Source organism: Sycon ciliatum, chromosome 7 (assembly GCF_964019385.1).
Source record: "Sycon ciliatum chromosome 7, ocSycCili1.1, whole genome shotgun sequence".
NCBI lineage: Eukaryota > Metazoa > Porifera > Calcarea > Leucosolenida > Sycettidae > Sycon > Sycon ciliatum.
Window position 1 is genome coordinate 12,674,399 of NC_088649.1, and position 27,077 is coordinate 12,701,475.

General features: G+C 50.3%; 1 protein-coding gene across 1 annotated transcript; it reads right to left on the reverse strand.

Moving 5' to 3' along the window:
• On the reverse strand, positions 1–27,073 carry LOC135821023 (centrosomal protein of 135 kDa-like). Its single transcript, XM_065334074.1, has 15 exons — positions 25,739–27,073; positions 24,140–24,594; positions 23,170–23,637; positions 22,015–22,228; positions 20,839–20,993; positions 20,397–20,621; positions 19,382–19,492; positions 13,283–13,414; positions 12,878–13,030; positions 12,222–12,449; positions 11,472–11,557; positions 10,617–10,721; positions 8,230–10,075; positions 7,107–7,161; positions 1–906 (listed from the first exon to the last, which is right to left on the reverse strand). The coding sequence occupies exons 1-15, from the start codon at positions 26,991–26,993 to the stop codon at positions 836–838; spliced, it is 5,559 nt and encodes a 1,852-aa protein (XP_065190146.1). The 5' UTR covers positions 26,994–27,073; the 3' UTR covers positions 1–835.
• Positions 27,074–27,077: the final 4 nt, after the last annotated feature.

Sequence of the window (27,077 nt, forward strand, 5' to 3'; positions counted from 1 at the left end):
TCAAGTCCTACCAAGAATACATCTTGGTCCTATATGTCTCAAGTCAAGATACGTAGGTACTACATGCACTTGCGAAATACATTGCGCAGCATGTACACTGAGGATACCATTGCACCAGTTTGCAAGCACCAGTGATTGGAAAACGATAATCAGCCAACAGATCAGCCTACGGAGGAAGCCACTAAAATATCTACAGGGAGTATTTCAAGGGGAAAGGAGACGCTTCGAAAATATGACATAGTGAAATGGTGAGAGTACGGTACGACAAGGCTAGCTCGAAAAATAATTATGAGTAAGTTTGAAATAAATTTTCGATGTCTCGTCAGGACTTGAATTCACAGTTTCTATGCAGGGGAATGAGCAATGGTAGCCCGGTCCCACTGTCACGGGATACCATTCACAGCACTTGGGCATCTTCCCAGGTAACAACGATATCATTTCAACAGACTAATGTGCATGTGTGTGTGTGTGTGTGTGTGTGTGTGTGTGCTGATGCTGAGGCCTAAGATTGATAAAATTGGAGACTATGAATTCAGCTGATCCAGCAGCCGTGGAAAAGAAAGCAGGCAGGAACCAAGTTGGTGCTTCCATGCCACTGAGACTGTCGTCAGATTTAAAAATAGAAGTGGAGCGAAGAAGCAACTCTTTTTTCCGGCTCAGACTCTACACTTGTAACTGTAATCACAGCAAGTGTATCAGTACTGGCTGTATGTGTGGATGAAGTTGACGACAGAACATGCAGTGAACCCTGAACTAACCATACGAGAGGATCATGATCAAGCTGGCACAGCTATGCGCCCCGGCGGGGGCTCAGGTGGATGCCAGATCTGGGTGATCAATACTCGTCCGTTTCGGATGACGTGGACGGTGCTCCGGGATGGTGCTTCAGTACCTCTGCCATTAGGCCTGTCCAGACAAACGGTGTACGCACACGTACACACATACCCACACACACCAACATTCATGCACACCCACACCCACACACGTAGACACAGGTACACACAGATTAGATCGGTTGCACAGCCCAATCGTGATGGTTGGCTAATGACTCAGTAATGAGTGCTTTAAGCCGCAGTCAAACACATCTTTTTGGCGGCACCGCCAAAGCGGAACTTACGCCTCCGCTGTTCCTGAGGCAACAGTGGAGGCATAAGTTCTGCTTCGGTGGAAAGTTTGAATTTCTCAACGGCAAAAACTGGGAGCGGAACCTCCGCTTCTGCAGATCCTCTTTTGCAGAACCTGTATGGTGAAGGCTTTCGTCAAAGTGCTGTGTGCCGATACTGTTGTTGTTAGGGTGCTGTTTGGTATTGTTGTTGCGTATAGACTGGCTCTCTTCTGCTAGTACCATGAAGTGGACTCCAGAACTGGAAGAATTATTGCTGTCCCTGTATTTTGAAGTGAAAACCCGTTTTGATAAAAGATGAAGAAGGATGTTGCTCAGAAATTGAAAGAAGAACAGGACGCTGGCGTGAGCTGTAAACAAGTAAAGGATAAAGATGTAGGTAAACATCTGTGGAGGCTCTGGTGAAGAAATCTTCCCGTGGCATGCATAGAGTTCTCACGATGTGCAAGACGATTGATTTGCACTTTTTTGCAGGTGTCACAATACCATGGACGACCATAGAATAGAATTTATTCCCGTAGCTATGCAGAAGACGTTACTTCAGTAACGTCTGGCGCTAGCCAGGGTCCACACAGCTTTAATTTGGTGTTTGTTTGTTTGTTTGTGTGTTTGTGTCACGCCTGGCGCTATCCCGTATCTGTCCCGTACCGTACCGTACCATCAAACACAGCTAGCCACATACAGCTGCCCGCAATATTCAACTAGGGCTTTCAAACGCAAGATCATAACGTGAAGCAACTTGGAAGAATGAGTATGAATGCGAAGTGTATTGGGGAATGCATGTAGGGCAATAGTGCGGGTTCGAATCCCAAGTAGTGCCTGAAAAAAAAGAGAATTGAAAAAATTATAACATCCCTTTTCATTTTTTGCCGTCATCAAGGCGTTAGACGGTGTCGTATTACCCTCGACCGTACCTGTCCCGTACCTATCCCGTACCGTACCGTACAATCAAAGACGGCTGGCCACAATGTATAATAATATAATAGGCTTTCAAATACAAGATGATAACGTGAAGCAACTTGGAAGAATTAGTATGTATGCGAAGTGCATTGGGGGATGCACGCAGGGCGATGGTGCGGGTTCGAATCCTAGGTTATGTCTACAAACAAAAAGTATAAACTTATAAGAATTTATAACATCCCTATGCCTTTTTTGTCTAGGTCATGAAGGCAAAAAAAGCATAGCGTAGGGCCCTGAGCTTCCAAGCTCTCTCGTTACTGTTCAAGTACATGTAAAGCTTTGAGTTGCAGTTGGATCGCCTTGCCTTCGCTATTGGATGCCTCCTTCCTGCCACCCCTCCTTGTGGCGTGAGTCGCCTTGGTGGCAAAAGACTTGCCTCACAGAAGCAGAAGACACGATACAGTGTGCAAGGCTACAGATCAGAGATCCTAGCCGTTTTTTTCCATTCATGTACATGAACATCGACGGAGATGTTACCAAGAGCATCCAACGTGCATTTGAAGATGCACAGAATGTTGACACACCCAATTTCATCAGAATGATCAATTTGATCAACGGTTGCACATGCCTACATCTGTCGGAAACGCTTGCAGCGTGACAGCAAGCCATTTCAAGTTGCTGCACTGCAGTTTGGCTCCTCACCGCCAGTGGAATTTTCAAGGTGTGCTTTGCCTTCTGTTCCGATATCGACTGGAACAAGTGTGCTCACTGGCTTCACGGTTGGTATCGTGAATGGATCGCGGGCACTCCTGCAGTTTGGGAAGCTGGTTGCATCTTCCCCGTTGGAAGAAGTGCTTCAAGCCCTTATGGACTGGCTTCCCATATCGTGTATTTTATTTGCTCACAATTGCTTTGCTTTTGACGCTCGTGTCCTCAGCAATGCTATGGAATCCTGCCGCATTGCCATGGACTCAAAGGCGGTGGGCTTTGACGATACGCTGCTAGGCCTCCGCGGAATGTGCCGGCATAATTTCGGGAATTATCGGTGTTATTTTTTAAACGGGAATTATTGGCAATTTTTGTGGAATAATCGGTAAAATTTGAGCAATGCCCCCCTTTTTTCAATTTTTTTCCATTTATAACACCCTGATTTGTACCAAAAAGCTCATGATCCTGAAGTTGATCGCCCGGTATTTCAAAAAAGAAAGAAAAAAAACCTTCCAGCCGAGTTTCACGCGAACCGTGATTTTTTTGCCGGTACAAGTGGCAAAAAACCCATACGCGGTACGGTATCTGAAAAAAAGGGAAGAAAAAAAGAATTATTTTGAGAATTATTGGTGGAATTACGGGAATAATCAGTCGAAATTTTGAGCAATGCTCAAAAGAATTATCGGTAAAAATACGAGCATATTCCGCGGAGGCCTATACGCTGCCACTGCATGCTGAGGGCTGCAAGACCAGGAGAAGCTTCGTACAGTCTATCTTGTCTGTACCAATCCTCAGGCGCGTGCTCGGCGAGGGGCACGGCCCGGGGGGGGGGGGGCACGTGCACCCCCCAAACATTTTCAATCTGGGTGGTATTTGACGACTCCCTGGTTTTGAAAAAAAAAATACTGCACCTCGGATGTGACACGTACACATATATGCAAACGGCCTTCTACACGTACACGTGCAGCGCGAACACTAATAATTTTGCACGTAGATCTACAGTTACAGCAAACATTACCTTGCGACAGTCGGATTCTTTCCCGGTTTCGATTTCTTGCTTTCAGGTCTGGATTCTTTGATTTCTTTCCTGAAGTATGGGTATCTGACTATGACTGAGCTGCTCTTTTCATAATGTCAAATCGACCGCCGTCATTGAAGCGCAAAGCTTCCACGCTGCCGCAGCTAACTCTAAGTGAAGCGTTCGGTCGTTCTGCAACTGTTGCTGCAGCGAAAAAATCTGATAATAGTTCCTCGAGTGGCGATGAGGGTTCTTCAAGAGGTGAAGAGTCAGACGAAGTGGTAGTAGTTGAAGAGGTCGCAGGAGAAGTAGCCCAGGCTGCCGGGTCTACCGCGGTGGATAAACCCGACGAGGTTGATGTAGTCGCTTCAGGCGGCACTCCAAACGACATTGGAGAAGGCTACAACCTTGCATCACCAAAGTGGACCTGTTTGCCGTCATCGTTGTCCTCTGATGAGAAGCGTCGCTTGGTCGACCACCACTTTGTGCCAGGACCGAAACACGACTTTCCTGTCCACACAGGAAATGATGGCAGAAACCGTCGTTTTCGTCACCAGTGGCTAGAGGACAACACCATGAACACGTGGCTGGTCTATTCACCCAAATGCGACGGGGGTTTCTGTCTTCCGTGCCTCCTATTTCCCAGTGGTGCGGATCAGGGACAGCTCACAGCAAGACCTATGTCCAACTTCAAAAAGGCCACCACTTTGCTGGACAAACACGGCTCACAGCCAACCCACAAAGACGCCGTTGCCAGGCAGGGCCAGTTCCAAAAATTGCCGGGGGGGGGGGGGCTCCCCTCGGAAGAAAAAGAAGAAGGACTTGGGCCAATATTCTGAACACGAAGGCTTGCTCGCAATATTTGGAGGAGGTCAGAGCGTGCGGGGTCGGGCCATCAGGGCTAACGACGGCGTGCGATGCCCTGTTGGCCGCCCACAGGGGCCATCAGGGCTAACGACGGCGTGCGATGCCCTGTTGGCCGCCCACAGGGGCCAACAGGGCTAACGACGGCGTGCGATGCCCTGTTGGCCGTCCACAGGGGCCAACAGGGCTAACGACGGCGTGCGATGCCCTGTTGGCCGCCCACAGGGGCCATCAGGGCTAACGACGGCGTGCGATGCCCTGTTGGCCGTCCACAGGGGCCATCAGGGCTAACGACGGCGTGCGATGCCCTGTTGGCCGTCCACAGTTTCCTTAAAAGTACCACGGCTGACGAGCTAAAAAACATAAAAAAATCAAAAAAAGACATTCAAGCTGTCCGTCTCGTCTACCTGAAGCTGAATAAAACCCAGAGTTTGCTGCGCATGGAGGACGAGGCAGACAAGGACGCTGACGTCTCCTCCATCTCAGCCTTTCTCAAGAACCCCGAGGTAACGGAGGACATCGAGCGCCTGATGTCTGAACCTCCGACACCAGACGCACACCGACACCTTGTCCACTACCTCGCGGTGGCATTGGCGTTGGCCAATGGGCAGAGGCCGAGTGCAGTCATCAACATGACCCATGATGAATACGAGAAAGGAGTGAAAAAATGGGTGACGACGGCAAACTGGTGGTGGGGGTGAGAAATCACAAGACCGGGGCTACCCACCTTGCGTTTGTGTGCGCAGACGGGATCCAGTTGCGTGCCATGATGCACTACAGTCATCAGTATCGGAGACTGATGGCCGCCAGCAGCGACGCCTTTCTTCTCCTCCCGAGCGGTGGACAGATTGAGTCCAAGGACCATAGCAAAATGGTGACCTGGATCGGAAAGAAGTACGGACTCAAGATGTCCACTGCAACGGAGGGGAGGAAGCTCATAGAGTCAAAGGTCCACGTCAGCAGCGCCTTCTCTGAAGCTGATGCGAAGCGAGTCAGCAAGGCTTTGTGTCACTGCAGGCTCTGGCCTCACGTACAATCACCTCGTCCAGGCCTACCAAAGAAACCCCCAAATAGGCATACGGCTATTGTTTATCGACAAGGCGACCGGCAGCTCACGGGTCACCAGCAACCGCCGGATTTTTGATTCTGTCATGCAGCATTTTGCAAAGAAGTAGTAACCTAATCTTCATTGGAGCCATTGTCTGCGGGCGTGTGTGCGCGTGTGGGTGGGTGTAAAAACGACACAATTGCGAGCGTGGCAAGCGACCAACAGCGAGGGGGCGTCTCAAGTTCAAGTTCTGCTGTGAGTGCGACGAGAGATATTGCAGACAGCAGGATCTGCAACGGTATGAGTTCGGATGTTCTGCCGCGAAGCTGTGATGCTACCCCTTTGTTCCCCTCCTCATGAGGGCAGCTTAGCCGTTTAACGGCAGCTGTATTTCAAGGTCAAGGTGTGTGTGTGTGTGTGTGTGTGTGTGTGTGTGTGTGTGTGTGTGTGTGTATGTGTGTGTGTCTATGTGTATTGCAGGGTTGGGGTGGGCTAGTAGAGAAGGGTAGATGTATATGTACATGTACATGCAACAAAGCAAACTTATCAAAAAGGCATTCTGCACTGGCAAAATTGAGCATTGAAGCAAATGGTTTTTTTTTTAAATTTTCTCATTGGCATGTACACGTTTAGTACATTCAATAACCAAAAAAACGAGGAAGATAGTAAATCAGATTCTTGATGAAATACCGGTACCCATCCGCTATGCATCACAAATCCTGTACAAATTTGACAATTTAGTGAAAATTGTCATCGCCTATATCTCAAAAGTTAGCATTGAGACCCCGGTTTTTATTTTTTTATTTCGCCATTTGCATACACTACCTAATAATAGCTAAGAGCAAACGCCCACCAAATTTTCAGAGCAATCGTTGCACGAGCCACCTTTTAACCCTTTGGCGTCCATGGTTCGATTTCGAACCATGGACATTTTGTATGCATGTTTAAAGCGCGCTCGGGAAGAGCACGGCAATCTTCAGGTGTCTTCCAGAGTCCTTGTCAGGTAGGACCGAAGAGCTAGGAGAGGCTCAAAATTAAATATTTTCTTGGAAAGCCTGACTGAGCATTTCTGCAAAAAGTGATACTGGTGTACATGTACAGTAAGAGTTGAATCTCTAACGGGGCACAACGTCCAGCGTTTTAACGAGAAGGAATCCATCGTTAACTCCAGAAACGTTACACGTCTGTTATTCCTGCTCCCCTCTGTATTAGAAATAGAAGACAGGTGTGTGATGGCAGGGTCGGTTTTTTTTGTGCCAGCTAAGTGGAAGTGTTTGCAAATCGTAAAAACTTTTAGGCTCGTCACACTTTCAACTCTTACAGTACATGAGATCCTCAAAGTTTCTAGGGAACCCTACGCAAATACAACCTAAGCTATATTATGTAAGGGTGAGAATGAGGGGAACAACCCGAACCCCAATGTCACACTCCAAGATTACACTTACGGTCTCCCATGCTCTTGTAGCTTTCTTGCTCGCCGAGCAATAGAACCGTCATATCCTGCAACGCAAACCGGCATATGAACATGCACACCCACACACACATCAGCTGGCACACATGCTGCAGCACCACATCTGCCGATCGTCTCCGAGGTGCCAAAACTCATTCTATTGTGACATTCCACTGGGTAATAGTACACGTGTTGGTGAGGCCACCTAGAATTAATTCGTTGTTTCGGGTCACTTCCCTCATCCGTGCCAGGGTCGGTCGGTCGGGTTTATTTTTTATTTTATTTTTTATTTTGGTTTACGTACATGTACATGTACATGTACATGTACATCGAATAGCTTTTGTCCATCTAGCCAGTCGATCAAATCTGACTGTAGTGTAGACAATCCAGCGCAGTCATTGACCCATCAGATCCAGGTCCCCTCCAGGACCAGATCTTGGCCTCGCTGGCAAACGAGTCTGACCGGCGAGCAGCTCTCACCTTGAAAACTTCTGTAAATAGCGACAAGGTGGCGGAGCTGATGCTGTTTCAGGACTGATTGCGGATCGGAGATAGAATACAACGTCGTCACCAAGCGCTGCATTCTGTCATTTGGCTAGCCATGGCTGCTTCTGAGGTCGATATCTGGACTGCTATTATTACTATTAGGGTTGCGTGTGTACATAGTCTAGTCTGTACATTTGCATGCACTATAAAAATAATTTTTTTTGCGGTCGGGTGAAAAAAGACGGTCGGTCGGGTGACCCGAAACAACGAATTAATTCTGGATGGCCTGATAGAAAACAATGATGCAGTACACATGTACAGTAAAGCCTGTGACTACCGACCACCCCTTGGGGCCAGAAAAGCGGTCTTTAGTGGCAGGTGGTCCTTAGTTAGAGGTTTGCACAGCACAACCATATATGAATGTGAGACCGTCCGTGACTGGCGACCACTCGGATAAGGCGACCAACTGTCCTAGAAGACCACTGAAACCAGGACCAAGGCATGCTATTTCCAGTCAAATGACCCTGGATAAGGACACCACCTGGTAACAGAGACCACATGTTGAAGGTCCCTTGAGCGATCGTCTTAGACAGGTTTCACTGTGGTGCGTACCATGATAATCATGATCTTACCGAAGGCTGCGTGCGTCGTCCTGTATCCGATAACTGGCCACTACCATCGGTGGCGGCGTCACTACGAGAAGAACTGAGACTGCTAATGGACAGACGGTCCGAGCTAGGCGTCATGACCAGCGACTGCTGCTGCTGATGATGATGATGAGATGGCGAGCCGGTTGATAACGTTCCTTGCGACTGCAGCAGCGGTGTGATGAGGCTCGAGGACGCGGACGAGGACGCAAACGTGACGTGTCGCGACGGAGTGCTGTCGACCTGCGCTGATGGTGAGTGGTAGTGGAGCAATGGTGACACACCGACCCCCATTGAGCTTGGGTCGGTGTGTGACGACGACAACGCAGCGGCAGTGCCTAAAACGCCGCCGCTACTGGAGTGGCCGTGCACACGGCTGGAGGAGGTTGACGGTGCGCTGCGATTGGCAAACGCCGCCGCACTACTAGCGCCGAGCGACGACGCTTGGCTAAACACTGCACTGTCGACCAAAACAGAACCCGCGCTCGTACCGACATGACCGTCTCCCGATCTGGCTGAGCTGGCTGCCGCACCACCTCTAGATGAAACCGAAGTGGAGGGGATCACCGCTGATGACGTGGAGGTGGTGGACAATGATGCAGTTGAAGCGCTAGCCATCGGCTGAGAGGCAGTGCCGACATTGCTGGAGTGCTGGGTAGGGGACGGTTTAGATGGTGCCGAGCTTCCACTACTCGTAGGCACCACCGCCGCTGACACAGCCATACCACCATCACCGCCACTGTGTACACTGGGTGAGCCTGTACTAGAAGCTGTGGACACCGCCACCGCTTCTCGGCCTGTACTGGCGGTGATGGGCGAGAGAGAGAACGAGGGCGCTAAACGACCGGCACCGTGTCCGGCCAGAACAGCAGACTGCTCAGTTGCCATGGTCACTGACGATGCGGAGCCGAGCGTCAAGGCCGGTGCGCTGGATGCAACGGGTCCAGCTCGGTGGCCAGTCGACGATGCCACGTTGAAACTGTGCGCATGAGTGGACGTGTGCAGCGGGGATTCAGTGACGGGGACATGCGTCGACTGGCTGGCAACATGCTGTCTGTCCACCGCTGCTGCTGTCATGCGAAGTGGCATACCCAAGGAGCTAAGAGCCAGTGGCGATATGGCGTGATCATGCATCGGCTGAGAGCCAGACTGCCGAGCGCGCTGCTGTTGCTGCTGCTGCCGTGAGTCTGTGAGTATATCTGAACCAGGCGATCTAAAGGAAGCTGATGGCCGTGGCGATGGTATTGTAGGCAGCAACTGAGTTCTGCCTACACCAACTCCATCCGTTGTATGTGTGACGGCGGAGGAGCTCCCAGCTGTACTCACAGGCAACGGCGGTACGGCGGCTTGCGGCTGGGGATGAACAGAGGATACTGCTGTCACCGCTTGGAAGTCAGAAAGCTCTGTTACTGTCTCACCAGTTGCAATCATCTCTCCTAGCTGTGGCTGACTCAGTGAACTGGTGCCTGCTGTTGACACTGACGATGTCTTCTGCAAATCCGTGGAGCGGATATCACCGCCATCAGCCTGAGAGCGAGGCGGTGAATGCAGTGGCGACAGGACATCAGAGCCAGAGTCTCTGCGCAGCTCAGTGGATTGGTGCCTGGATTGCAACAGCCCTTGCGAAGATGATCCGTGATATTGATGCGGACTGCTAGCGCTGTGGTGAGTGTGAAGTCTCGGCGAGTCATCATGTGTCCCTTGGTGTTGTTGCTGCTGCTGCTGTTGCTTTGCACGTGGTGAACGACGGGGCTTCGCCGCATTGTCTTCCTGCTCAGTGTCGGTGGTGGTTGGAGCAGATGCAGACTGCATTTGCTGAATAGTCCACTCCCTGCATGCACGGATATGGAGAAACAAGACACGAGACACCAAGAAATTTAGTCACAAACACGCATAGATCAGGAAAACCCTCCGGAAATGACGCTCAGTACACTGTACGGAGGTAACACTAAGTCCATCTAAAACTATAGTAAAAGCTCATCCACTCCGATTTATCTGCACTTCAGCTACCATGGTTACCCTCAGGCTTTCATACAGGGTTCGAAAGTGATGATGTCATAGCCAGGCTGGAGCCATAGCAGCACAGACATATAGATCCACTTACGCCCAGGTTTCGTATGGATGCATACACGCTTGGCAGGTTTCTTTCACAGTAGGGGATCACATCCACGGGCACTGACACACGTAAAGTACACAAGGCTTACAAATACACGTGACAAAACCTGCCTATTTATTGTTACATCACTCTCACCATTGGTTGCCTGATATTCCAACTGCTATCATAGCCAGAGTGGATGGGTGGACACCATAAACATACGCTGCTGCAAAGTACAGTTGCAAAACATTCACCAGGGGCAAAGCTGACAACTCACTTCTCATAGCGCTCATTAGTGAGCTGGCGCTTCAAGTCGGCAACTTGAGCGCTCAGTGTGCGTGTCTGCTCTCTCCACAATGCCAGGTCCTTCTCACCCTCTTGCCTGTGATACAGTGTGACATAACCCAGTCCACCAATACAACAGTTACCGTATTTTTCTGAGTACACGCTGCACTTCAACGTTCAAACACCAGTAATTGATGTAAGAAAAACTCGGTGTGGCTTATACTACGATGGTCAATTTCACGGTGATAAACAGGGTAGTCAATTTCACGGTGATAAACAGGGTAGTCAATTTCACGGTGATAAACAGGGTAGTCAATTTCACGGTGATAAACAGGGTAGTCAATTTCACGGTGATAAACAGGGTAGTCAATTTCACGGTGATAAACAGGGTAGTCAATTTCACGGTGATAAACAGGGTAGTCAATTTCACGGTGATAAACAGGGTAGTCAATTTCACGGTGATAAACAGGGTAGTCAATTTCACGGTGATAAACAGGGTAGTCAATTTCACGGTGATAAACAGGGTAGTCAATTTCACGGTGATAAACAGGGTAGTCAATTTCACGGTGATAAACAGGGTACATGTCTGTATTTCACGGTGATAAACAGGGTACATGTCTGTATTTCGTGACAGAAATCTGGGTGCGGCTTATACTCTGAAAAATACGGTACACAAGCCACCGGTGAAAAATCTTCCCATAACACATGCACACCTATCAACGGTAAAGGTGGGAGATTATGAGCACATTGTGTGCACCACATTTAGGCTGAAATGCATGAAAGGGAGTACACCACACTCAGGCATCAGATAACATGATAGTTATGTTATAGCCTCTATTACACTTACAGTTTGGCTTGCATCTCCTTCACCCGGTCACTTAGTTTCTGATTGTCCAGTTGGAGACGGTCTGTGTGCGAGTGCTGCTGACTGACCTATGACACAAGATACATGGCATAGCGCCCTTAGCACAGTCGCTGGACTACTAGTGGTCTTGGCTACCCGGATGTGTACTCGTAGCAAGTAGGAGTCACAGGTGTGTGTGATCCCCGGTAGCCTAATCGGTAGGGTACGGTCAACGGTCCTGGAAAGACAGGGGTGCTGGGTTCGAATCCCGCTCGTGGATCCTTCTTCTGTAACACTGGCACCTGGCAATGGCTCAAACCCACAACCCATCGTACCCCCCCCCCGCGAGAACGTATGGCGTGAGGACACAGCCTGTTGGGGCGGGGGAGCAATGGGCATAGCTCGGCAAAACACACACACACACACACACGAGCACATGTGTGAGAGAGCCCAATTACACAGACCGTCGACAGTGTGCCTCTGATCGGTTCGGGCACGGAAACCAGAACAGCCAGCACAGCCATAGGACAGAAAGACGTATACAGAATAAATAATATTACGTATCAATGTACCGGGTAGGTCAACAACTACATGTCCACTCTCGTGTGAAGCCACCGCCCCACGATCCGGTGATCGTCACACAACAGGTGTCCAGTGTTCTACAAGACAGCAGCCAGTTCAAGGAGCAGGACTGGAGATGACAAGGGAGTGCATATCTCAGCAGGCTCAGTGCGGATCTGTTAGTAGACTCACCTCCACCCGCTCCATTGCTATCAATGACTCAAGGTTCTTCACGGACACTCTCTCCGCATCAAACTGATTCTCGATTGCCTGACGCTCACTGCGCTCGGCGCCTAGCTGTGCGGTGAGATGCTCGGATTCGCGAGACATCGCTGTCACCCTCTGCTGCAGGGCATCCTGTGCCTGGTCCAGACGGACGCACAGGTCACGTGCCGAGGTGCGTTCCGATATTGAGGCATGCTGAACAGCGGAGAGAGAGAGAGAGAGAGAGAGAGAGAGACACACACACACACACACACACACACACACACACACACACACACACACACACACACACAGCTCTGATATTGTTTCATGCCGATCAGCATAGAGACTAGTAGAGAGGTAGACAAAAAGACACAGAAAACGCGAGTACAACCATTGCAAGCAGTACTAGTAACCGCAGCTAAATAACTCAAACCCATCCAACTTGCAGCACACCATCTTCATCAACAGCTGCGCCAACAGAAAGCGCTCTACGCAGTCTCACTTTTCAAAGTCAGCCTCCAACATCACAAAACATTCTTTGTACTTTCTCTCACTTGTGCAGTTGCACCAGCTCAATAGCAGAGCTAAGTTCGCTGCAATTCACACAAAACCAGCATAACACACCATCGTACTCAACATACCAGTGAGTCCTGGGTTTGCTGAAGCTGCGCTTGCAGTGCGTCTATCTTCTTATGCAGGTCTGCCACACGTGTTTCGTACTCGCCTTTCTCATCCTGCAATTGACGTATGTCATGTGCTTGATGGCGTAGAGTTTCCTGCAGCATCTTGTGCTCCTAAAAGTACAAACATTTCAACACACTTGCACGGATGATGAATAGCACACTCCACCCCACACGGGCCAGACATCGATCACCCATGGACACCCACTAATACCAGCAGCAGAGTTGCAGCCAAGAGTGTTGCAGCATATCAGCACCCCCTCCCTCAACACACACACTAGAGTGTGCCAGCAGCAATCCCTCCTACACACACACACACACACCTGCAGCGCGCACACCCAACACCAGAATAGATGCGGCACATACCTGCAAGAACTTGCCGTACTCCACGCGGACATGGCTCGTCTCTTCTTGGAAAGTGCGCGCAGACTCGTCCAAAGATGAGTGCTCCTCACTGAGACGATGGAAAGACTCTAGCAGCTCACCCTTCTCTCGCTCCTGTGAATGGCAATCAGGTGAAGTCAGACAGACACACAAGTCACAGGACAGTGTAATGTTACCATCATCACGAGCAAATCACATCACAGTGACAGTAACAGCATACTAATACTAAAATTGGTATCTTCTCGACGGCAGAGCGCAGCGACAGAGGCGAGAAGTATTTTCTCGTCACAGCGGTTTTTTCTCGTGTTTTTTTCTCACAAGTGAGCAGTCATCTGATCAATTTCTTTTTACTCGTACATCTTCACATGTTCTCTAAACCGCTGCGCATGAGCACGACTGGCCAGTCGTCTTGAGGTAGCCTTTTCGACACCACGTTCTTTTTCGTCTTTCCAACAGACATTTATCAAATTTTTTCTCTCACCAGCATGGCTGAGAATGCATCTGCTCCCGCTTCAGCTTCGTCCGCCACGCCAGACTGGGCAACGAACCTGACACAACTTGTCAAAGAGCAGCATGCTCTAGCAGAGAAGTCTGTCTCTGAAATGGAGGCATGCAAGAAGCAACTGGAAACTGCCACTGCGGAGTTGCATCGCCTCAAAGCAAAGCAAACAACTACTTACTCCTTTCGTAAGGAGAGCTGCAAGGAGCATCACGACTTTGTGGACCAGGTGGAGGCGAAGCTGGAGGACGCGGCCCGGACCATCCCGGATGGACCTGCCAAAACCGCCATCATGGAAGGTATGTCCTTATGCGACAAAAGGAAGAAAATTATAAAAATCGCCGACAAATATGACTGGGCCACGGCGATCCAGTACAAAGGCGAGCATGACATTGCCGACGATGACGAGGACGCGAAAAGGATCAAGAGGGCTGAGACTGAAGTGGAGAAGACCAGGCGACAGAGCCGATCAGTGAGGCCCAGTTCTAGTTTTCGTCCTCACTACGAGCCATACTCGCCGCGGAGCCCCAGGGTCCCTCCAGCTCCGCGAACCGACCAGCAGTCGTCTGCTGCCCCGTCGGCGAAAGTCGTATGCTTCGCCTGCGGAAAACCTGGCCACTGGGCCAAGCTTTGCCCAGACGCAGCCTCTGGAAACGCTAGGAGAGCTCGATGAGCCAGAGAATTATCACTTGAATCACGCGTATCCTCAATCGTATCCTCAATGTAATATTGCTGAGTTGATCTATCCTATGCATTCTGCCAATGATTTTTATTGTGAATCATCCTCGTCGTGTAATGTGGTACTCAGCGGTCGCCTTCGTAATTGTTTAAGTTTTTGGTCATCTATTGGCTGCTCGTCCTTCACATTCAATGTATTAAGTAATGGTTACTATCTACCGTTCACAACCACTCCCACACCCTATGCTGCAAAAAATCACTCAAGCTGTTTCAAACATGTATCATTTGTGTCCGAAGCTATCGTCAGTTTACTATCTGCAAAATGCATAGAGAAAACCACTGCTGACAAGATCAGCATTTGTAGCCCTCTAGGTGTAGTTGAGCAGAAAAAGCTGAGGCTGATCCTAGACCTGCGATATCTCAACAAGCACCTCCTGGCACCTAGGTTCAAATACGAGGATATCAGCACCCTTCGAACCATGTTTGAAACGGGGGAGTATTTTTTCTCATTCGACCTGAAGTCCGCTTACCACCATATCGACATTGATCCCAGGTATCACAAATATTTGGGATTCAAATGGCGAGGAGAGCTCTACACATTTACAGTGTTACCTTTCGGACTCTGCACCGCACCACATGTATTTACGAAAATCACCAGAGATCTGGTGCATTGGTGGAGACGCAATGGTCACAAATTGTTCATGTATCTAGACGACGGTGCGGGGGCAGAATCGTCACAGACTGCTGCTAGTAAGCTTGCTGATATTGTTCGGGCAGACATCCTGAAATCAGGTTTTATTCTCAGTGAGAAAAGCCGATTCACACCATCACAACAGGGAGACATGCTGGGCTTCCATGTTGACCTGGCCCAGGGCACCATCAAGGTGACCGAAGCGCGCGTAGAGAAACTCTCGCACCTCCTCACCACAACAAACCTTGATCATGCCACAGCCAGAGAAGTAGCCAAGATCGCAGGCTCCATCATCTCAATGAGCCCAGCTTTCGGTACGGTAACACGGCTACAAACTAGAGCAATGTATGAGGCTATCTCCACAGCCGCCTCGTGGGAGGAGATTGTACATGCGACTCCCCAGCTCCGCAATGAAATCACGTTTTGGTCGGAAAGCTTCCATAAATTCCACGGCCGCCCGCTGAGGCCCCTCGTAGCAGCTTCTGCAGTTCTCACTTGGTCCGATGCCAGCGAAACTGGGTGGGGCGGATACTCCGTTTCAAAGCTCGGCACCTGCGTTGCCAGAGGACCGCTTCCACCAGAGGTACGTGAAACAAGCAGCACTCTCCGTGAGCTCATTGCCGTTAGATACGTGATACTATCTCTATTACCAGTCTTGTCAGGATGCGAAGTGATCCACCGATCAGATAATCAGGCGGCAGTCGCGATAATCGCATCTGGCAGCAAACACCCCTATCTTCACGACGAAGCCCTGGCACTCTTCCGTATCTGCATCCGACAAGGTATCACGTTCCGGGCAGAGTGGATACCTCGGGAAGAGAATGAGAGAGCTGACTTCTTCTCAAAGGTGAAGGACCAGGACGATTGGCAGCTTGCGCCAGACGTCTTCCTAATGCTTGACCGGAAATGGGGCCCACATACAATCGACCGCTTCGCTACTCCGCAGAACGCTCAGATGCAGCGCTTCTGCAGTAGATGGTGGTCCCCAGGCTGCACGTCTGTGGACGCATTCTCCGTGAGCTGGAACGACGAGAACAATTGGATCGAACCTCCAATCCACCTCATCGGTCGCACGATTCGCCACATGCAAGCTTGCCACGCAGACGGCACTCTGATCCTCCCTTTCTGGCCTTCGGCCACATGGTGGCCACTGCTATGGTCTCCAGCGGGCTTCCGAGATATGGTGGTCGATCATATGGTCATCCCGCCTCGGGAGAACCTTTTCATCTCGGGTGAGTGTAAGTGGAACCTCTTCGGCAGCGATAGCCCAACATGCGAAGTACTCGCTGTAAGAGTCTGCGGATGCGGCCGGCACAAGCCCAACCGCCCCAGGCAAGGGCCGCCTTAATCCCAAACAACAACCCGGAAGAACAGCGGCCGGAAGCCAGCATCGTTCAGCGGGCAGCGTCAGTCAACTGTCAGCGTCAGCCAGCAGTCAGCATCAGTCAGCAGTCAGCATCAGCCAGCAGTCAGCATCAGTCAGCGGCCAGCATCAGTCAGCGGCCAGCATCAGTCAGCGGTCAGCATCAGCCAGCGGTCAGCGTCAGTCAGCATCAGCCAGCAGTCAGCGGTCAGCACCAGCCAGCGGTCAGCGTCAGTCAGCAGTCAGCGTCATTCAGCAGTCAGCATCAGTCAGCGGTCAGCATCAGTCAGCGGTCAGCATCAGTCAGCGGTCAGCGTCATTCAGCAGTATAAACTCACATCCTCACTGTGGTGATGCTGCCAATCATGCAATCTGATACATTTTCGTGTCTCATGTTCAACTTCTCTGGTTTTGTTTAGCAGCAACCCCCATTCCCCCTTACGCACTAATTCCGGCCATATAGGCCGATCTATTTCTACCCAGAGCAATACAACCGCAAGGCGAGATTTCCGTCAAATATTTCTGCACACGAGGTAGTTGGTGTGATAGCATACACGGTCAGACAGCGTACCACCCTGAACTACCGTGAAACGGGGTAGACGGAGTCTGGGCTGCCGCTGGCACAAAAGGGTAGCTACACAATGTCAGCGATGCAGGGCGCTCCTTTTCCAAGTCTAAACCGGCGCAAGCCACATTACGGGGGCCGTATAGTGCTGCTGCTCGCTGGATACTTATTCTAACTTACGCTCCCAATGTTGGTAACTACCATGCCGGCAAACCTGTCGGCGTGGTGGCCGCCCTTTCCCCTGTCCTTGTCCCTTCTTCTGGTCTTATGCTTCTTCCCTACAGCCCCACAACATATCCCGGGTTGGACGGCACTGGAGCAACTAGCGAAGGAGGACAGCGCTATCGGCAAGCTGATGCACCTTCTGCCGAAAGTGATGCTGTGCGGGCACGCACCCTCGACCGTTCAGACGTACGCCAGAGGCTTCAATCGCTGGCATGCGTTCGCATCATCAGCCTCCCTCACCGCATTTCCCGCCGACGGTCTTCACGTTGGCCTCTACCTTGTCCACCTACTGCTGTCATCCTCATCACCGGCACCCGTTGCCACCGCTGTTGCAAGCATCTCATGGGTGCACCAGAAAGCAACGCTCCCAGACCCCACCCGACACGCATGTGTCGCTCAGTGCCATCGGGCTGTGCAGAGATTGCTTGCGCGCCCTGTCAAGCCGAAGAAGGCACTCGTGTCCACGGAAGTGCAGCGCATCATCGAGCACTACTCCGACTCGTCCACTTCCCTGGATGACCTGCAGACAATCACCCTCATTGTCTTGGGCTTCTCCGCAATGCTGCGATGGGACGAGCTGCACCGCCTGACGCCTTCCGACATCAGTTTTACAGACACCCACATGGTGATCTCGCTGCAGCAGAGGAAGAACGACCAGTTTCGCAAAGGCCACCAGGTGTATATTGCCAGATCTGGGCTAACCACCTGTCCCGTCGAGCTGGTGCAGCGCTTCCTCACCGCTGGCAAGCATCTGCCCCACCAGCCTCTATTCTGTCGCTTGGGCAGCTGCCGCAAGCAGGCCATACTGAGGCCTATCGCCATCAGCTACTCGTGCGCCCTGGAGAAGGTGCGAAAATGCCTGGCCATCGTCGGCCTTGACCCCAAGGAGTACGGCCTTCACAGTATGCGCTCTGGAGCCGCTTCTACTGCTGCCAGTGCTGGGACCGCTGACAGACTAATCAAGCGACATGGTGGTTGGAAGTCGGACTCCTCCAAGAATAGGTATATAGAGGAGTCGCTTCCCCAGCTCCTCCAGTTGTCTCAATCTCTTGGCCTATGACGTTGCTTAGTAGCGGAGGCCGAACACGGCGTTAGCTTGTCTATACCATACTCGTACAGATATGCGCATATATAGCTGAATTCGCGTTGTCCTCTGTCCACTTCTTCCACTGCTCTGTCCCTACTATGCGTTGTCTAGCAGTCACACTTCTGGCCCTCCTAACCGCAATACAAATGTGCTGTTGTTTGGTGTGTAGCGAGTGTGGCTTATCGCTGTGCGAGAATGGTATCTTCTCGACGGCAGAGCGCAGCGACAGAGGCGAGAAGTATTTTCTCGTCACAGCGGTTTTTTCTCGTGTTTTTTTCTCACAAGTGAGCAGTCATCTGATCAATTTCTTTTTACTCGTACATCTTCACATGTTCTCTAAACCGCTGCGCATGAGCACGACTGGCCAGTCGTCTTGAGGTACCCACCCTCCCTCCCTGCTTTTTGTACTTGTCAGATTAGCCACTTGGGGTTTTACACCCGGTTTTTTCCCTCAAAAAAAAAATAATGCGTCCGTCGGCGCGAGGGTTTTTTCCCGGCTGGCTCGGCCCAGACGAATTAATCTGACGGTCCCAAGTGGTGCTTCTGGTTTTCGGTCATTGCTCTCTCAGTTGCTGCCATTGCGTTGCTTTCACAGAATATCCATGTGCTCTGTCCCTTCTTCCGCTATTCTACAATTCCGCATCCTTCCATGTAAAAGAACGTGGTGTCACACTTCTGGCCCTCCTAACCGCAATACAAATGTGCTGTTGTTTGGTGTGTAGCGAGTGTGGCTTATCGCTGTGCGAGAAGACATAGTGTGTACCACCAACAACCCCCTCCCCCTTAAACACATACACACACACACACACAACCACCAGAAGATGATTGTGTGGGGGTGTTGAACAATGCATTCCTCATACCTAGCACATTTGGCAATGCATAAGGGGCTGCAACAGGTACCACAACACTGATAAGTGTATGCATGATGACATTACAAAGCTTGCCCCATCCCTATCCCCATAATACACTTTACCTTAGCCTCCAAGGCCTGCTCAAACTCTAGCAATCTGCCCGTGTATTGCTGTATGCTGGCTTTGAGCTCCTCACGGCTAGCTATTGCCTGCGACAATTCAGTCTTCAGCGCCTGCGTATGTGTAGGTGTGCATGTGTGCGTGGGGGTGTGAGTGAGAGAGAGAGGGAGTGAGAGAGAGAGGGAGGGAGGGAGAGAGAGAGAGAGAGAGAGATAATGAAGGCAAACAAAGAACAAAAAAGTGAGACAACATTGAGGCCCTGCAGTCTGCACAACAGGAATCCGTGGAAACTATGGCGTTCTTTCTGAAAGTGCAAAACGTTCTGTGGACGTTCGAAGTTTTGAACACAAAGCTGGCCCAGCACACAAAATAAACTGTCATGTCTTATGTCATACCTAACTGAACGTACTGATCATCGACTGCACCGCACTTTTGCAAATACAAATAAATAATTCCCCAGATCCGGGCACGTCCGTATACCGTGCACCTCTGGAGACCCGTCGGCAATGACGAAAGGGCTAACAAGCAACATAGGGATGAAGAAAACATGTTGGAGAATTTTTTTCTTCAACAACGGCCGTGCACACAGAAACTCTCTCGATTTTTCTGTGAAGAACCCATAAATACAAATACAAAAACATACAGGGTGCTCTGACATCAGGGCAATTCTGTGCTCCGGGCAGGGACAAACTTTGGTCCCAAACCACCTCCTACCCCCCCCCCCCCCCCCCACCCCACCGGAACTGGGAAGTTTGTCAGTCTCTGGAGAATTTCTGAAACGGCAAACATATTACGCTGTACCAGATAAGTTTTCCTTGATCATGTGACCATTTTTGATTTTTAGCCAGACGTCAAACACAAGATACACATAGCACAGAAATCACAATCAACAAGAAAACACGATGAGAGTGACCATGGTGATTGTGTCCATGGATATTGACCATGGCGACAGCACTGCACTGAACTCCAGTGACCGTGACAACAGTGACCGTGGCGACAGCACTGCACTAAACTCACATCAATAGCTTGTTTACTGGCTATCTGCTCGTTCATCAGCTGCTGAACACGCACGGTCTCGGCATCACGCTGCTGTACACACTGCTGTTGGCGCAGCTCCTGTTTCTCCAGCTGCTGCTGAAGGTGCTGCAGTTGACGTTGCAGCTCGGAGCATCGGTCATCGCCATGCCGGACCTGTTGGCCAGCCTGCTGCAGACGCGATTGCAGTGTTTCCGCTTCAGCCGCCTAAGCGCACAGACACAAAAAAAAGAAAAAAAGGCAAAACTCTGTGCTGTAGTGTACAGCAAACAAAACGTAAAGTGCTTAGACAACGAATGAAACTAGGACAGGTATATCCAACCCGTGCAGAAGCGCACAGGAGTGTCTTGAGCAGCAGTGGTCGCTTCAGTCAAGCATCAGTACTCCAAAAAAAAAAACCTAGCTGGCAGCGGATGGTGCTTACTTTAGTGCTGTGCAGTTTCATAGCTCTCTGGAACTCTTCATTCTGCCGCTCAATCTTAGCATGCAGCTGATCTCGCTCCGCATCAACCTCCCGCAGTGCGTTCCGCATCTCCTCCAGTTTCTGACTTTGTACAGAGTGACCGTGGGTTTGGTCTCCTGTAGGGAGAAGAATGTTGACCATAATGAGAGAGAGAGAGAGAGAGAGAGAGAGAGAGAGAGAGAGAGAGAGAGAGAGAGAGAGAGAGAGAGGAGAGAGAGAGAGAGAGAGAGAGAGAGAGAGAGAGAGAGAGAGAAAGAGAAAGAGAGAGAGAGAGACAAACAGACAGATAAAGATGAGGATGACTGTTAAACAGGGATTGGACTGTACATGTACTTGCTGCTGCATAAACTAAAGTTGGGATCGTCGAACATGATGATGCTACAGAGAACATGCCACGTTTACTTTACACTGCGAGGCACACTTATTTGGTCTAGTTCGAATATTTGCTATAAACAAAGTGTTGGTCAGGATGGACAAATAGTCCTCTCCTCACACAGTACTACATGTAGAATGCTTTGGCTATTTACAGGTGCATACGCAGGGGGCAAGTCCCGGTGCTCGGACTCCCCACCTCCCAATGTTTCGAACGCACCGCTGTGCAACGATGCTTTGAATGCAGTTGTGTGAGTGAGCGTGCAACGCTAGCACTCACAGCTGTAATGTAGTATACAGTGGTATGCCGTGCGTGGTGAATTTCTAGGCTGGCCGTTCTTCGGCGCCCGACAGTACTGAAACCCATTTTGTCATTTCCCAATACAATCTTGTCATACAAAATGTGATGCACGGGTGCAGTGCGCACCCAGCACGGTCGATTTGTGGCCGCATATCCGTTGTGTGAACTTTTTAAGGTAAAAACACTAGAAAAATGAAGTTGATTGTTCCAACTAGGAACACACGCTTCTTGCCAAACTTGACACTCGACTGACTCACGACTACCATCCGGAGCACACGAGAAGCACGTCGCACCTTCCACTCGGCAAACCTGCAAGAAAGCACCACTCCCTGCTCAATACAGTGTTTCGGGGAATTCACCCACTAGAAAAATGATTGGGAGTGACGGTCCCCCCCCCCCGGCTAAGACTCCGGGATTAGGCTGTAGTGTATACCGGTACTCTAAGAGTAGGCCGTCCGTCTTACTTAGGTTTCTCTGCAGCTGTTCAACAGTGGCTTGCTGTTCCTCCATGAGCTGTTGCTTATCAGAAACCTGGCGAACAATGGCGTCCTGCTCATCGCGTGAACGTCCAACGATCGCCTGGAGCTCTCGCACCTTCTGCAGCAAGCCATCACGTTCCTCTTCGATCGTACGCAACTCAGTGCGTAGTGTGTTGACCACTCCAGACGATGTGCTGCTCTGTGACATGAGAGAGACGAGAGAGAGAGAGAGAGAGAGAGAGAGAGAGAGAGAGAGAGAGAGAGAGAGAGAGAGAGAGAGAGAGAGAGAGAGAGAGAGAGAGAGAGAGAGAGAGAGAGAGAGTGAGAGAGAGAGAATGAGAGAGAGAGAGAGAGAGAGAGAGAGAGAGAGAGAGAGAGAGAGAGAGAGAGAGAGAGAGAGAGAGAGAGAGAGAGAGAGAGAGAGAGAGAATGAGAGAGAGAGACGAGAGAGAGAGAGAGAGAGAGAGAGAGAGAGAGAGAATGAGAGAGAGAATGAGAGAGAGAATGAGAGAGAGAGAATTCAGTCCCACAACATTCGCTGCACAATCTAATGCTCATGATGCTAAGGCCATGCAGTTTCACAGCAACCTTTCAATGGACAGCACTGTCTAAGTACACATACAGTGCAATCTTGGCTCATGTTCATGTAAAAACACAGGGAGCCTCCATCTCGGAACCATCTCACTCTCACACACAACCGCAAAAATAGAACCACCATTATCATGATTCCATACATTACAAAGCTCCCCCGTGTGTGCACATACAAAATATATCAGACCAGCTCGGACATGTGACCAACTAGCTGGGTGGCAAAGGCGGTGGGATATCTGAGGCTCCCAGGCACACACTCAGCACAGTGTATAAAGTAAAAGACCACTCGTTGATACACACCGGCTTTCTGTACATACTGGTGCAGGCACTAAACACAGGTCACACAGTACAGCACCGTCAGCAGCCTCGTGGCCTAGACCGTTCTTATTTTCACGTACTGCAGCCTATGCACAGATGAGTGAAGGTATATACATTGGTATGCTGTGCATGGTGAAATTCTAGGCTGTTCGCTCTTCAGCACTCGGTTCTTCGGCGCCCGACAGTACTGTAAAGAAAGTATTGTCAGAAAGGACAGTGAGAAGACCATACCTGGCCTTGCATGGACAGAAGCTGTGCTTTCAGTGACGCACACTGGGCAGTGCTACGCTGTATGTCCTCTTCCAAAAACTTGATGCGCTCCCGTGTGCGCTCACTTAGACGTCGCATCTCCTCCGCCACGGCCTGAGCCTGCTTCTGTTCCGAGACGGCGTTGTTGGTTGCAGCCGACGAGGCCTTCACCTGGTCCTCAAGGCTGGCCACCATTGCACGGAGACTGCCTATGCGTGCTGTTAGGCTGTCGCGCTCTTCCCGCAGCGCCTGCAGCTCTCGCGGAGACGATCCTTGTGCCTTGCCGCCCGGCTCTGCTCGCGGAGACGAGTAGTGCTGGGCTGCGGTAGCATCAAGTGTGCTGGCGGGCACATGCGCCTTTGTCGATGGTGAGTCGGTGCGCTGATGTGCCGCCGCATGGTCATCGACATCAGCTGAGTGCCTGCGCAATTCATCTATTTGCTGACATGCCTACGGATCAAGAAACAGCAAAATCACAAAGATACATAGATATAACATAGTTCACATACAGTGCGTTCAAAAGTATAGACCATCCCTTCAAAAACTCATTCGGCTTCTTCCATACCACATAAAACCTGTAGTCACTGGTGCAATGAATTTTTCGAAATTGGCCAGAAAATGGCTGATGGAATATATATTATATACCTTTGAACCCCCAACACAAACTTCAAAGAGACATACGAGTACTGTATGTTGCCCAAAGTGCGCCATTCGTGCTGTACTGAATAAAAAACCTGCCGATACTGAGGACATGGAATAAGGAATCAACCTCCGAGAGAAAATACATCCACAATTGACCGCCACTATTCAGCCTGGTCGACACCACACAGCTATGAAGTGGCTTTTCCTGGCCTGTGAATCCCAACTTTGGGTTTTTTTTATTTCATTTTTCATTTTTTTCGCACACACGCACACACATATCTCTCTAGCAGCATTCGAGACTAACACATACCTGTCTGTACAGCAACGAGAGGCTGTCTCTTTCCTCTTTCACCGCCTTCAGGTCACGCTGAATCTCACCCAACTGGCCTTCAAACCTCTGTAGGACTTTCTGTAACTGTCTATTGTCACGTTCGATAGCAGACAAGTCAGCCACGGTGGAATTCCGCGGCGAACGCTCCCTACCAACGCCCGGATCGCGGGTTGAAGAGTTCCTGCGCATCAGAAGGTCCAGCTCGTTTCGAAAGTGGTCGCGCTCCTCTTGCAGGTGAGTGCACTGGTGTTGCATGGACTGCAGCTCGTGCTGTAAGTTCTCGACCTGTGCACGGCGGGCATCGGCCGTGACACTCAGGTCGTCCAGTGCAGCACCGACACGTCGATGCTCGGCGGAGCTTCGCTGAGCGCGGCCCTCCTCGTGTAACGTTGCCAGCTTGCGCAGCGACTCAAGTTCAACATTAAGGGCATGCTCTGCACACAGCGAGTAAAACAAGAAAATAAGAAAACGACAGGGAGGGGGGGGGGGAGAGAGAGAGTGTGAGAGAGAGAGAGAGAGAGAGAGAGAGAGAGAGAGAGAGAGAGAGAGAGAGAGAGAGAGAGAGAGAGAGAGAGAGAGAGAGAGAGCACACGGTAAACCATAAGATAGTATAGCATCACACATGAGTATAAAATATTGCTCAAATGGCAGAGCAAAGTAGAACGAAATGCGAGATACATGCCTGTAACTATATATTCCTGTAACTAAATATGGCTGTCCTGTACATGTACAGGGATTTGCACTCCTCGCACAAGTAAACCTGATTACTACCTTCATTGAAAAGGGCAGGGAATGATACACTTTTCTTACATACAAAGGTGTTTGTCCTCAAGAGGTGACAGCCTAGGAAGGATCTACTGAACAGATTTGCACAATGTACAGTTTTAACAAACTGACAAACTGTACACAGTAGCTCTTCAAAACGGGATTATTCAAACAATACGACATGGAAAGAAGGAAGAACACCAAAGATACAAGGGATGCAACTCGACGATGAAATCAAAATGAAAATTTGAAAAAAGTCTAATCCAAAGAAACGCAAGGCAGATGTAACAAGGTTGTGTATACAGTAGCTCTAGTTCTACACCACAGGCAATACTATAGTGCTCTATCATGGAGGCTTACGCCATGCAACAGGCACCACTAAGGCAGAGGTACTAGAATGACGCTCTGTCTTCAGCTGGCGGACTTGTCCCATCATAACTGGCAACGGCAAAGGGTCAAACTTCTCATTTGCTAAAAGTATAGTCTGTACTGATAATCAAACCGTCCGCTGTTGCCTTCAAACAATCTCGTTTACGTTGGATCTAAGTATTACATCAATTCCCACACCTCCACTAACTGTGGTTTGGTTCACAATTGACTGTCACCGCTTTATGAATAAAAGTTTATGATTATTGAGTACTGCATTGCCTTGTTTTTCATCCTCTGATGAAGCTACGACATAGCAGAAACCGGTCAGGTACATTTGATTTTTTTGTGACCGTGCAGGACTCTTCCCCTGTAGTTGCCACTTGCCCTATCTCCCCCCCCCCCCCCCCCCACACACACACACATCAATGTACATAGAAGACCAACCTGTTGCAAGAAGTTGCGAGCACTTTTGCTCCAGTACGCGCTTCTCCCGATCCATTTGCTCGAGAACATGCGTGGTGCGTTTAGCATCAGCCTGGCTTGTCTCCAGCAATTCTTGCAAGCATTTGATATCCGTGACAGCACGCTGCAGTTCGTTCTCCTTGCTGAGTAAGGAGGTGCGCCCTTCATGTAACTCAGTGTGTAGCTGCTGCACGGATGTTTCAACTTGGCCATGCTGAGTGCGCATATGATCCGCTTCGTGCTGCAAATCCCGGCTCAGACTCTGAATTGCGCGCAGCTCTTCGCACAGCTGCAAGTTCTTCGACTGCAGCTCCTCAGCTCGTTGAGCCTCTGCACGCATTTGAGCTTCGCTATCAGTCAGCTTAGTTTCTAACTGGTGTCTCTGATCCGTTAGGATCTCCATCTGCATGGTCATCTGAGCCACCAGCCGTTCGTCCAAGTTTCTCTTGCCCTCGGCCAGGATGAGTTCGTGTGGCCGCCCGTGTTCCAGCAGGCCGCCGAGCCGCTCAATCTCTGTGTCGCGAGACTCCACTTGTTCCGCTAGAATACCAGCCCGCCGCTCCGACGTGTTGCAGTTCTCCTTGGCCTTCTGCAGCTCCTCAGTAAGGCCTGTAATGCGAGCATCAGCCACACGTAGTAAGTCGGCTACATACGGGTCACGCTGTAGTTTGGCGGGGCTTGCTTTGCCAGCTGCATCACTCGGTGGCACGGGACAGTCAATTTCCATGCGCTGACGCCGGAAAGCAATCGTCTTCTTTCGACCACCCGGAGTCTGGATAACAGCCTGGAGATTCTTCTCCTGAAGTTGCTGTATGCGATCATTACGATCACGGACTTCTTTCTCCAAGGCCTTGATGCGTACAACATACTGTGTGTTCAGGAAGGTCAGGTCAGAGTTCTGGTGTTCCAGACGACGAAGATTGGCCTTGTATTCTCGTGTGTGAGCAGTGCACTCATCTTTCTGTTTGATTAGACGCAGGTGGAGTTCTCGATTCTCCGTCACCAGACGCGCGTTCTCGTTCTGATACGGCTCGATATAATCATGAGCCTCCTCCACTACCAGTTGCTTCTCTCCGAGTTCGGATCGTGCTTTTCTCAAGCTGTCGGTTGTCTGAACAAGATCATCGAACAGTCGTTCCACCAGGGGAAGAGACTCTATCGGTAGTGGTTGCCGGTACCCGAGCTGATCAAGGCGTTTCCTCAGCTGCAGGAAACTGCGCTCCGTCGCCGTGGCCATGGCAGGCCGCAGCAGGGCAAACACCTGAGGATTTTTTTTGAACTAACTTTACAAACTTACTTGTGTGATCGAGCTGTGAAAGGA

What these genes read in the sequence shown, in the direction of transcription:
- LOC135821023 (XM_065334074.1), bottom strand. Translation starts at nt 26,993, where the DNA reads ATGGCCACGGCGACGGAGCGCAGTTTCCTGCAGCTGAGGAAACGCCTT. An exon ending in AGCAAACCCAGGACTCACTG is followed by an intron (nt 12,450 to 12,877) that starts GTATGTTGAGTA and finishes TCCGCTGTTCAG; the next exon opens with CATGCCTCAATATCGGAACG. An exon ending in ACTAATGAGCGCTATGAGAA is followed by an intron (nt 10,076 to 10,616) that starts GTGAGTTGTCAG and finishes CCGTGCATGCAG; the next exon opens with GGAGTGGACTATTCAGCAAA.